Consider the following 13,392-nt stretch of genomic DNA (forward strand, 5'->3'; position numbering starts at 1 on the left):
GACTATTTATACACTTTCTCAGCCACCATCTGTAGTGTCTCCTACAGGGATTGGCTGAGACAGTCTAAATATTCATGCTGCCCATTTTCCTTGCTCTACACCACAGGTGTCAAACTGGTGGTCCTCCAGCTGTTTCCAAACTACAAGTCACATGAGGCATTGCAAGTTTGTAGTTGTAGTTTTGCAACAGCTGGAGGGCGCCAGTTTGACACCCCTGCTCTACACCTATGTCCCAGAACAATGTAGAGTGTTCTGGAATGCAGGGAAAAGCAATCAAGCCTGCAGCCTGTGAAATACAGAAAAGACCAAAATAATCACATGCAGCTTACCTGATTACAGTGGAACTAAATGTACCTAGCCTATCACCTATCTAGTAGGGTGCTACATGTGTATTTGTTGAATTACATCAATGTGACTTTTCAGTTTAAATGTTTAAATTATCTACTAGAGACGTAAACTTATTGGGACACCCCTCTAAATCATTGGATTCAGGTGTTCCAATCACATCCATGGCCACAGGTGTATAAAATAAAGCACCTAGACATGCAGACTGCTTCTACAAACATTTGTGAAAGAATGGGTCGCTCTCAGGAGCTCAGTGAATTCAAGCATGGTACTGTGCCACCTGTGCAATAAGTCCATCCGTGAAATGTCCTTGCTACTAAATATTCTACGGTCAACTGTTAGGTATTGCAACAAAATTGAAGCAGCTGGGTACAACAGCAAATCAGCCACGAAATGGTAGACAATGTAAAAAAATTACAGAGCGGGGTCAGCGCATGCTTAAGCACACAGTGCACAGAAGTCACCAACTGTCTGCAGAGTCAGTAACTAAAGAGCTCCAAACTTTGCGTGGCCTTCAGATCAGCACAACAACAGTGCATAGAGAGATTCATGGCATGGGTTTCCATGGCCCAGCAGCCAAGTGCAATGCAAAACGTAGGATGCAGTGGTGTACCGCACGCCGCCACAGGACTCTACAGCAGTGGATACATGTTCTCTGGAGTGACTAATCATGCTTCTCTGACAATTCGATGGACGTGTCTAGGTTTGGCGATTGCCAGGAGAAAGGTAGCAAGGTCTATAAAGACATGGAAGAGCGAGTTTGGGGTGGAGGAAGTTGACTGGCCTGATCTCAACCCGATAGAACACCTATGAGATGTATTAGAGAAGAGACCGCGAGCCAGGCCTTCTCATTCGACATCAGTGCCTTACCTCACAAATGGGCTTCTGGAAGAATGGTTAAACATTCCCATAGACACACTCCTAAACCTTGTGGACGGCCTTCCCAGAAGAGTTGAAGCTGTTATAGCTGCAAAGGGTGGACCAACTCAATGTTGAACCCTACAGACTAAGACTGGAGTGCCATTAAAGTTCATGTGTGTGCAAAGGCCCAATACTTTTGTCCCAATACTTTCCACAATATAGTGTATATTTAAATCAGATATATCAGTTTACCAGACTGGATGTTTTCCCACAAAATGGTCACATAGTCATCGCGGTCAGATCGGGATTGCTCATGATGTAATCCCAAAGCATGGAGGAACTCATGCTGAACTATTTCTACCAAATCACATCCTAATCCAATAGAAAGCAATTGTTTTCCCCATTGCTGGTTTCCAACATATGAATAGCATCTAAAATAGAAAATAGTGTTAACACTACTGACTTGGTTTACTGAAAATTCATAAGAAAAGCATTTCAACTCCTATTAGGTGTTCAGGAATGATACTTAAAGTGCATATAAACCCAATCACATACATTTTAACATGTTAATGTAATCTCAGAAGGCATTTGTAAAAAGTTTAGATGAGCATTATTAATTAAAATATTACAATGGGATCCTGCCCTAAGGGTCTTTGTGCAGCCACTTCCTGTTATAGGGTGACAACACTGTCCCTATCTCCAAATTAAACCAAAGAATAACCTTCTGCACTTGAGTGTGACTTGATGAACTCTCCACTTGACTGGCTTACATATGTAGCACAAAGTGTCTTGTTGCCCCCTCAGGACTATAGGTATCCTCACATATGCTGGAAAACAACAACAAAGACACCTAGTGCATTACCATAACACAATTTTATTAGATATATTTAACCAATGATATATTCACAAAAGTATGACATGCACAAACATATCAAGAAATGCAAATGAGACCACCTCCAGGTCCACGGTGCTCAACTGGTGACATGGGAAGACCTTACAGTGTCCACAGCACCTTACGTGTTTCAAGGGTCAAGCCCTGATTCTGTGGAAGAGGGCTTGACCCTCGAAATGCACAAGCCACTTTAGACACTATGAGGTTTTCCCATGTCATCAGATGAGCACCATGGACCTGGAGGTGGTCTCATTTGCATTTGTTGAAACTCTTGTGCATGTCATGTTTTTGTGAGTATATCACTTGTTACATACTGTATATCTGATAAAATTGTGTTATGGTAATGCCTTAGGTCATGTACCCTCTCTTTGTTGTTGTTTTCCTATCTCCAAATTATGCTACTGCAGTTCCATCATGTTACATGGTCTTCTGAGGGAAACCTTAAGAGGTTATTATAAAAAATGTCATACAGGCATTTTCCACTGTTGTTACCATCATGCCCTGAGAAATGCCATTGCTATGTGTAAACAGGAAATAGCTGTAAGATGAAAAGAAGGTGAAAACTAATATTTTATTTAAAAAACAATTATGTAAAAAAAATAGCTGTTTAACATACCCGGGTTTTAGTAAGTAAAATGTAATTTAGCTAGGGTTTACATCTACTTTAAGATCATATGATTGAACATTTCCAGAAAATTTGTTTTTGTACAGAAAACAAGTAATACCACTACAAATATACTATTTATTTTAAGCAAATTTTGTTATAACAGATCCCTGTTATAAGTGAGAGATACGTCATGGCATTGAGACATTCACTGTGTAAATAACTCGAGCTAGTGAACTGTATAAATAAAAGACCTTTTTCTTCAAAGGAACTAGTAAACAGGTAAAGGAGCTGAGAGTTCTATTTTTTGCCTAAACAACAGAATGCAATATATTGTGCAATATTTTATATTTACCTGTTTAATTAAAAAGAAATATCCAAATGTGTAGCTCTTATTGAATTAAGCAAGAAATTCAGGTTGCCACTTCCTCAGTTACAAGAACTTATAAATCCATTGTGGTCAGGAAAACAGCAGAGCACCTGAAGGGCTCATGCACATGTAGTAGCTCACTAATTCAGTCTCCCTGTCACATTTATCAGTTTTGGAGTGTCTCAATCCCCATGCTCATTTTTGGGTACTCTCTTGCTCTCCACATGAATAGCAGTGCCATTTTAAAATCAGCTTCAGACTTTATATTCATCCTAGAACTGGAAACGTTTATCAAAGGGAAGCCTTTCTACAACATTAGCACATACTTGTGCTGAAGCTGCTCACAGGTACAAATACATTCTGCCTTGTTTGTTTTTACAAGAACAATGTAGCGCGTCCACAGCCCAGCTAGTTTATACTTGTTCCGTTGCTACATTGCTTTTGCATCCACAACACAGCCAAGCACCAAGTTGTGAGGACTGCTCTTGGAAGACCCTTCAGCTTCAGGAGTGTGTGAACCACAGCCACCACATCGGTGAAAGGGGGTCCCTCACTCCAAGACAACTGATGTTTCTCAGGACTGCTGCACAGGAACTGGGTTGGAGGGTCACTGATTCATTGCTGCAAGCTACCATTAGTTCTTTTTGCCAGCAGGGCCTGTCTAGGCTATGAACATCAATCAACATTGACCTTTGTCAGCGCTAAACATCCTGTTGACCTTCATTGACACAAGCTGTTTTTTTTCTCTTCTTTATTGTGGATAATGCCCACAGATTGCTTAGGTGATCCAACCTTTTGTTCCTGCTTGGCAAACTTTTTTCTCCATAGTTCCATTCATTTCAGCCTAGGCCACAAAAAAGGGGGTGCTTTTGATGCTCAAGTTCAACTTCACCTTTAATAGTGAACTGTGCCAACAACTTTGCCTTTTAAACTGAACTGTCCCTTTGGTCTCATTTCTTAAAGAGATAGCACCTGGCATTGAGTGTCAACGTGAAGGGTCCCAACTAAGCCAACGGAAGCCTCAATCTTCAGACTATTTCATCCCTGGTGTCAGCAGGGATGAGGCTCCAATTAGGGTCAGAGAAGAGCAGAGGACCAAAATTTATCAGTGGCTTATTCGGGGGAGGCAAACTATTTTTGGACTTGTTGTTCATTAGGTGCTATTTGGGAGTTTCCCATTGCTTAGAGAATATTGCAGCTGCTTTGATTATTTCAGTATTATTATATGTGTCTCTAAGCTCTGCATCTGTATATATTCACAAACTCCAGCCTTCTTTTCGGTCTTGCACATTTGTAGAGGATCCTCTCCTGTGCTGAAATTGCTTACTCTGATTTCACTGCACACCGTTAGCTTCTCAGAGGGTGTTTTAGAAGCTACAGCAAGGCATTCAGTGAAAGACACAGCTGGCTTCTTACAGTCAAGATAGCAGAGGAGGAGATCCGAAGACCAGCAAAGTACTAGCTTTGGTGAAGACAGCACTGAACTCTTGGGTCTGTTTCTTAAAAGTTTTAATATTTCTAACAGTGACTGTAATTCTTCTTTAACAGCTTGCCACCCACCCACGGTGGCTTGATCCTGTGACTGCTGTATCTTGTGGACACAGTGGATTATGGCACTTAGTACCCAGCCGCTGTGAGCGGTTAGGGTATCATGTGATTGCTATGACCAATTATATTGATTGTATGATTACATGTAAGCAAAACTGTCACAAATGGCTTTCATTCATGACATTTTGCTTACTATTTTGATGCTGTGATTGGTCCTGTGTGTGCACCTGGGCCAATCACAGCACCCTGTACCATGTGATATCTTGTGACTAATCACAACATCACAATAGTAAATACTAAGCCATTCATGACAGTTCAAATCATTGCTTATAACAGTGATCATCGCTGTTATAAGCAATCACAGTGTAAAAAAAAAAAATCCCTGATCACCCAACCACAGTAGTACAGAGCGCTGGTAATTTTGACTTCAAATTTAAATTTAGTTTGTAGTCATTTGACTAAAATGCCATTTTAGTTTTAGTTGTATTTTAGTCATCTGAATTATTATAGATTTAGTCGTATTTTAGTTGACTAAAATCTCCAGTAGATTATAGTCGACTAAAACCTCCAGTATCATTAACAAACAAAAATATTGCTTTTTGGCAAACAGAAGTGCAAAAAAAAAAAAAAAACTGTAAACCCTGTAATGCGATTGCACATACTACCTGAATATACAAGCTTTAACAGTTCTCTGTCAATATTGAAAACAAGTATCAAGTAACATCTTTAAATAAAAGTTTCATAAACAAACAAAAATTTTGCTTTTGGACCACTGTTAATTTTGATGTCATATTTTGATTTAGTTTTAGTCATAGTGTTTTGACTAAATGCCATTTTAGTTTTAGTCGTATTTTAGTCATCTGAATTGAAACTGAAGTTTATTTTCATTTTTTTTTGTCACAGAAAACATGCAGCTGATGAAAACTATGAGAAAAATATTTGCATCTATGAAATTAACACTGGCACAGTGTCATGATGGTGACACTGAACCAGGGGCGGACTGACAATGGGGCCCCCGGGCAATAGGGGATTATGGGGCCCCTGTGTCCTTGGCCAAACTCAAAAAAGCCTATGAAAAAGGTACCAGGGGCATCTCATGCGGCCCCCTACTGACCTCGGGCCCTCGGGCAGTGCCCGAGTTTCCAAATGGTCAGTCCGCCCCTGCACTGAACTACTCTGATGACAGTATGTAAAAAAAATTTAAAATATTTTGGAAAAAGAACATACTGACACTAGTCAGTGTCCCTGATCACCACCATACCAGTAATATGATGATGCTGTACTGCACTGGTGACAGCATGTAAAAAAAATAGTGAAAAAAAAATGTTATTTAATTTTTTTTATTTTTCACATACCTTGGACTGTCTACTTTCCAAAAAGGGGTCACTTGGGAGACATTTGTACTGTCCGGGCATTTTAGGGCCTAAAGAACTGAGATAGGCCATCAATAAATCAGGATTGATCAATTTTCAAATATATACACCAGGGGTCCTCAAACTATGGCCCACCAAAGACGTTTATCCAGCCCAATGGGCCAGCCGCAAAATGTTTTTAAAAAATTTGGGAAAAAACGGCTCTGGCGGGCAAATAGCTAAGCTGCTCGCTGGATCCTTGGCCACGATGACCCAGTGAGCAGCAGCCTGGGAGCCCTGGATTTCACCTGCTGCAGCCAAAGGAGCAACAGGAGAGAATGAGAGCACACCAGGCACCGGGTACAGTGGGTTGCGGTGTCCGTGCGTTACAGTGTACAGTGCATTGTGGTGCCCAGTGCTAGTTAAAGTAGCACAGCACTGAATAGCAAAAAAACAATAATAACACTGCATAGAAATTCAACAGGTTCTATCCCTTGCAACACTAGTGCTTCTCACACAGCTCATTTGTGCACTGTCCTGGGTGAAATGATGTCATGATTGCACAGAAAACATTTCTATGATACAACAAACGTCTCCTTTGTATGGCACCCTTCTAGACAGCTTCTGTTGCTAATTGGTCAATCTTTGTTGAGTCAACCGGCAAATGCAGAATGAATGCAGCAATCCATTCAGTATGTCAAGGTGTTAGGTTTGTTGGTGTATGGAAACCTTTCAAAGAATAAAGGAAGTTTCTACATATAGCAGGGAGATAAAATGAGAGGCAGCATAAGCTACCAGGACCCCAACTCTAGGGGCAAAGCTATGTTGCTGAGTCAATTAAAGTGCTTTTCAAAAGGTCGATTATCCATTATTTATGCTTCCCTTGTCGATCCACTTACTAAGCTATCCTATATAACACATTGGGAAAAAGATTTAAACAGTTCTTTAGAGCTGGACACTTGGCGGACTACAGCCAATGCTCTATCTAAAATTTCTATTAATACTACTCCTATCGAATCCAATTATAAAACACTTCTTCGCTTATATCTAGTTCCTACACATCTTGCTAAAATGTTCCCATCTGTGTCCTCTAATTGCTTTCGACATTGCGGACAATTAATATTCATAAGTCACCGGAAGTAGCCTTATTGCATTTGTTGCCCACTGATATTCCCAAGAAATCAGTTAAATTAATCCTTTATCTTCTGTTGGCAGCACGAATTACTATAGCTAGATGTTGGAGACAGTCTTCAATTCCTCTAGACTCGGTTAAACAGAAACTTAATTGGATTATGATAAATTATAATTTTATGAGTATCTTTAATAATAATACTTCTAAATTTGAGGTTACATGGGAACCATGGATTAGGTATATTTCTATTATCTAATGGACTTATGGCTGGCCCTCTTCTTCTCTTCTCTCTTTTCTTTCCTTCTTTCTTTCTTCTCTTTTGTTTTTTTTTCCGTTGTAATCTTTACTCTCTCCTTTGACTCCTCTGTTCAATTTTTTCGATCTCCTTATTTTGTCAGATGACTATCTGAAACTGCCCATGTTTACTGACCGATGGAATATGTGCTACCCTACTGGGGTTGTGTTCTCTTGTTTACAACATCATTGGTTGATGTATTCTTATGTGCCTAAATACTCTATGAATCTGTTTGTTCGCCACAACTCACCATGTAGGTGGGCTATGTTTCCTATTTTTCTGTATACACTTTCTATAGTTTTTCAATAAACAATATTGAAATATAAAGTGCTTTTCAATTATTGCACCAATGAAATCAACATCATAATCTTCTCTATCTAATACACATGTTCATGCTCACAAATGTATTGCTGTGTATGGTTGGAGTATTTAACAATAAAAGAGTATCAAAGGAGCTGTGGTTTATGGTCTTTTTTTTTTTAAATCTGTGGATTCAGCTATTCCTCTGGTAAATGGAATGAAGCAAGCAGCATATCTACTGTATATTGTTTGTATGTTTAATTATGACTTACCCTTCTCCTTGAAATACTGAAATATAGTTCTTTTCTCCAGCCCATGGCATAAAATCAATGCATGTTTTCAGCCTGTAGCGTTCAAATGCTTGCAGTATAACACCCTTGGCACTTGTTTCTTCCATGTAAAAAAATGCATATAGATGGTTATGGTTCACAGACAATTTAACTACTAAGTCTCATAACAGGAAATCATAAAAATCAAAGCCTAACTGAGCTTTCAGATTAAATTTGCGAAATACATTTCAGATTTCATTAAAACAAAGGGTATGCAAAGTCTTACAGTTTGTCTTCTTTAAAAAAGCAGCCACATACTAGTAAAAAGCCTATACCTTGCCAGCATGCTCTCTGTTAAGAAGCAGTGGTCTCTCTACAGAGGTCTGACACACACCTTGTTGACTCAGATCTATAGCTCTCCAATCAACAAAGCTCATGTTCCTTTCTGCAGGAGAGCTTTAGCTGTGTGAATCAGTAGAGGCCATGCTGGGCCTTTCCAGAGAGACTTTTGCTTCCATGCGAGAACAAGGAAGCTTCTCTGCAGTGTGCTGGCAGGGGACAATATTTTCTACTCTGTGTACACTGTGGCTGCTTTTCAAATGTCAACTAACCCTAAGACTTAGCGCACCATTTGTTTTGATACTCCTAGAATATATTTGCCTAATTTAAAGTGATTGTAAACCCATACATCTACCCAGTGAAGTGACTAGCCTCAGATGATACACAGTGATGAAACAACTCCTCCTACACAAGTTGTACCTGATAATCTGCAGCCATTTGTCATGTACAGCCTTCTCCAACACACAGATTAACACATCTGGCAGCATCTCTCAGCAGCAGAAAACAGGGGTCATGGATTTGAATTCACACACTGCACAGCTTAGGGAGAGGAACTCTGAGCCCTGACTGGAGGGAAGGGACACACCTCTTAATTCTACACCACATGTGTCAAACACAAGGCCTGTGGGCCAAATCCGGCCTGTACTCGCCCACACTCCAGTCTATGCAGCTTCAGAGGAGTTGTGGGTGGGAAACTTCCTTCCACCCACCCTTTCCTTCCACCCACCCCTCCCTTCCTTCCTTCCTTCCTTCCCTCCACCCACCCCTCCCTTCCTTCCTTCCTTCCTTCCTTCCTTCCTTCCGTTCCTTCCTTCCTTCCACCCCTCCTTTTCTTCCTTCCTTCCACCCACCCCTCCCTTCCTTCCTTCCTTCCTTCCACCCCACCCTTCCTTTCTTCCACTCAACAATTCCTTTCTTCCACTCACCTCTTCCCTCCTTCCTTCCTTCTTTCCTTCCTTCCTTCCTTCCACCCATTCCTTCCTTCCTTCCTTCCTTCCTTCCACCCACCCCTCCCATGAACTGACCCATTACTTCCTTCCTTACATCCACCCGGTCCTTCCACCCATACTTTCCTTCCTTCCACCCACCCCACCCTCCCTTCCTTCCACCCACTCCTCTTTCCTTCCACCCACCACTCCCTTCCTTTCTTACACCCACCCACCCCTCCCTTCCTTCCTCCCACCCCTCCCTTCCTCCCTTCCTTCCTTAATTCCACCCACCCCTCCCTTCCTTCCACCCACCCCTTCCTTCCATCCACCTCTTCCCTCCTTCCACCCACCCTTCCTTCCACCCACCCCTCCCTTCCTTCCTTCAAGGGGGAGAAGTTGGTTGTGGTGGTGGTTGGGAGCGGTAAAAATGCAGCTCAGCTGTGAGCTGGACCCCCCCAGAAAAAAAGTTATCTACAGCCCTGTTTGATGACAACCATATTGCTGATGTGGCCCATGATGAAATTGAGTTTGACACAATTGAGCACAATTGTGAAGATCAGCCACTGCCAGCTGTCTTCTATTACCTTTTTCTCTTGGTGTCGGGGAAAAGCTGCCAGAAGTGAGTTATGCTGATAACAGAAGAATCAGGAAGCAGAGAGAAATGACACTCTGAGCTTTGGAGAAAAACAAGTTCACAGTATAGAATGATATGCTTTGTTCAGATTTCATTTCTGAGGTTTACAACCACTTTATACCAAAGTTCAGTTGCATTTTAGGACAATGCTTTGAAGCAATATTTTTGTTATATTTGCACTGTAATGGTATTCTCACCTGTGTAAGGCTTCATGCACACTAGCATTTTTTAGGCTCCTAGAAGCTATCAGCATATTTTTTTACTTGTGTATTTATTTTACATTTATTTATTCATTTTATTATTATTAGTATTCAGAGAGCATGCTCCGGTGATGTCACTGGTTGCAGCCCTGTAGAATATCTCCTAAACGCTTAAGAGATAATCATTTTACCTACAGGTAAGCTTTATTATAAGGTTACCTGTAGGTAAAAGTAGAAATGAGAGTATACTACCACTTGAATGGTTCATGTTTGGGGTTAGGTTAAAACGTTTAGGTGAAGATCAGTTCATGTTTATCAGGTGTATTTGTCCTGCAGCTGACCTCCTTCTGACCTGCTTCAAGCTGCTTTGGCATTCCCTCTACCTAGTATGATGAAACAGTCATGGCCAAGCCAGCACTTTGAAGCAACCAAGGCTGTGGGGAAGATTTACTAAAACTGAAGCACTCCAAATCTGGGGCAGATGTTCATGGTAGCCAATCAGCTTCCAACTTCAGCTTGTTCAATTGTTCAATTAGGCTTTGTCAAAAGAAACTTGGAAGCTGATTGGTTTGTATGCAGAGCTGCACCAGACTTTGCACTCTCTAGTTTTAGTAAATTAACCCTTGTGTGTTACACCCAATGAGTATTAAGTTGTAACAAAGGCACACATACGTCATTCCTCCATTGGAGAGACCCAACAAAAGTTTTTGTTTTATATATTCTAAACTGTAAAGTCATCAAAGAGGTGCTGATTAAATGTAAACAGAATTAATACTTTAATACATACCAAGACTGTCCTCTAGGTAGTATGGGATTGCCAGTGGCCACCTGTATTTATCACCAATTATTGTGTTTCTTGCATTTTTCTGTAGAAAGAAACTTTTGACATTGGGAACCATAATAAATCTTTATGATATAACATAAGATAATTTACAATATAATACAAGATAAAACAATATAATAAGAATAATAAAAAATCATTAATCAATCCTTAGCATATAGTCCTTACAGCTGCTTCATATATTTATGTATTTGCTTATCAACTCCTATGCAGACAGTGCTGCCCAGAACACAGAACTCATCAGCTACTACAATTGAAGATATTTATGTGAATATTTATTTGATTTTGACTTTGAGAATCTGACAAGTTTAGGTAAAGTTTAAAAAAAGACATTTATTTTCAACTTAAAATTTTAAAGTAAATCTGTCTGGCTATCTCTGGCTTTAAAGCTTAGTTTTATGTATTGTTTTTTTTTTCTAACTATACTAGACCAAAGAAGAGTGCATTTAAATTATTTTAAATGGCTCAATTTTACACTTTATATAAATGTGTTGTAGTGTGAGAGTAGCTGACTGGACAGCAGGAGAAACAGTGATTGTGAAGTGATCTTTTATTTTCTAGTCCTCTACTGAAGTGCAATTATATAAAAAATAAAAGTTCTAACTCTCCACAATATATGCAAAAACAAATAAAAATGTTCTGGCTGGATTTACACTTAAAATATCAATTATCGAATATCAGTTTGTGGAGTTTACCTCTAGCCTGTATTATACTAGACTGGGCCTCCATGATCAATAGCTGTTAAATACAGTAAAGAATGTGTTGTTCCCAGTCCGTCAGATCTGACTGGTAAACTGTCAATGAGAGAGAAGAACAGTAAGGTCTGGCATCCCGTGCTGTACATACAAAATATCTGAACCAATTTACTAAAAGAGTACAGCACGTTCAGTTTTTAAATGATCTTAATGAGGAAACAAAGTAAAAAAATATACTGTATTTGGCAAAAAAACACCCATTCATGTGCAAGGAAAATTTGAATTGGGTTTTTGCTTGCACATAATTGGATGACTGAACTCAGCACAGCTTTAACTACTGTACGCTAGGATAATTTTCTGAATGCTAAGTAAATTTTTACATTTTGTTGGTGAATGAGGTAAAGTTGTGTTGGCTTCAATCATCCAATCATGTACAGGCATAATCCAATTTGTGTTAATTATACATACTGGGTAGTCTTTGCAAAGTGAATGTTCTTTTTGTTTCCTTTCATTCACTAAGATAAATTAAAATGTTCTTTCCAAAATGATGATCATACTCTACCCCTCTATTTAATAATATTATTAAAGTGACTTGGCATAATTTTTTTTTTCATTTTGAATGCATGTTTTCTAAGCAAGGTTTCGGAAATCATAACAGACCTCCTAACCATGCCTTCACCTTTCTCTTTCTTCAAAAAACCAAGGCCATCAGTTTTTAGGTGACATTCAGCATTTACTTCCCCTGCCACAGCCAATTACTTCTGTGGTCCCCCAAGCAGTTACAGTATCAGTGAATGATCCCTGGTGGAGGGAGATTGACCTGGCCACAAATTATTCCTTGTTATTTCTTCTTTAATTTCCTTTAGATTTGCCTTCAATGATGCAGTGCAAGGGCCTGCCTGATTGTATACAAATGGAAACAGTTTAGGTTTAACCTCATATTATATGGTTTTGGTAAATCTAAAGGAAAATTGTATAATGTAAATATTTTTTCCTACCTAATAATTAAATAATATAGGAAAAAAGCCTAAAAAAAGACAAACCAATGTAGACACCACATCTAAAAACTGGTAAGGTGCAATATAATATTTTTTTCTTTTGGGTTTAATACCGCATTAAGTAAGTATACCTAGGTACAGTCACCTGGCTGAAACTGAACACAAACCTGTGCTTTGCCCAGCAAGCCCATCATAGCAAAGCAACAGGTATGGTTTAATCCTTTTCCACAGCATATAACCACCTTTTCTTTCATCCCCCGTGTTTCAAGCGCTGAAGTAAAAACATATCAGCACTGGGCCAATCAGCAAGACCAGACCAGAGATTTGGAGTTTACATCAGGCTTTTGGATTGTTCCTAGCCTGTGAACAGAGCAAAGGGGGAGTGAAAGGAAGGTAAGTATATGCATTTGGGAGGTCTTCATTAACATGAGCCTGTTGCTTTGCCCAACCAGGGCAGAAGCACATCTTAGTTGTAAACTGCTGATTATTGTTTGCTTATAGGTTGGCAACACCATTGCACTGATATCTATCTGTACCCACTTTATTTTGGATCTTAATTTAATGTGCAGTGAATCATTTATATAAACCTTCACAATTTGATTAAGATCAAGAACTCTAACCTTATCAATTACAATGTCTCCTTCAAACAGATCCAAACCAGCAGCTGAAAGACAAACAATAACGATAATAATATAATAATAATAATAATGACAATACAATGTGTATATATATATATATATATATATATATATATATATATATATATATATATATCACAAGAAAGCTTT

At 39.4% G+C, this 13,392-nt stretch overlaps 1 protein-coding gene and 1 long non-coding RNA gene across 2 annotated transcripts in view; one reads left to right on the forward strand and one right to left on the reverse strand.

Annotated features, from left to right (window-relative positions):
• Positions 1 to 13,392, reverse strand: part of LOC149461415 (meprin A subunit beta-like) — a 73,372-nt gene that overhangs the window by 34,824 nt on the left and 25,156 nt on the right. The window contains exons 4-7 of the mRNA XM_089678366.1: positions 13,225 to 13,268; positions 10,858 to 10,936; positions 7,972 to 8,089; positions 1,459 to 1,637 (exon numbers count right to left, since the gene is read on the reverse strand). Of these exons, the coding sequence (XP_089534492.1) occupies positions 1,459 to 1,637; positions 7,972 to 8,089; positions 10,858 to 10,936; positions 13,225 to 13,268 (420 nt within the window). The remainder of the gene's footprint in view (positions 1 to 1,458; positions 1,638 to 7,971; positions 8,090 to 10,857; positions 10,937 to 13,224; positions 13,269 to 13,392) is intronic.
• LOC149461416 (uncharacterized) overlaps positions 1 to 13,392 on the forward strand; it is an 83,445-nt gene that overhangs the window by 31,264 nt on the left and 38,789 nt on the right. The gene's annotated exons all lie outside the window — the stretch shown is intronic.

This window comes from Staurois parvus, unplaced genomic scaffold (assembly GCF_062004578.1).
Source record: "Staurois parvus isolate SC_StPar_1 unplaced genomic scaffold, SC_StPar_1.0 ptg000203l, whole genome shotgun sequence".
In the NCBI taxonomy this organism is placed as follows: domain Eukaryota; kingdom Metazoa; phylum Chordata; class Amphibia; order Anura; family Ranidae; genus Staurois; species Staurois parvus.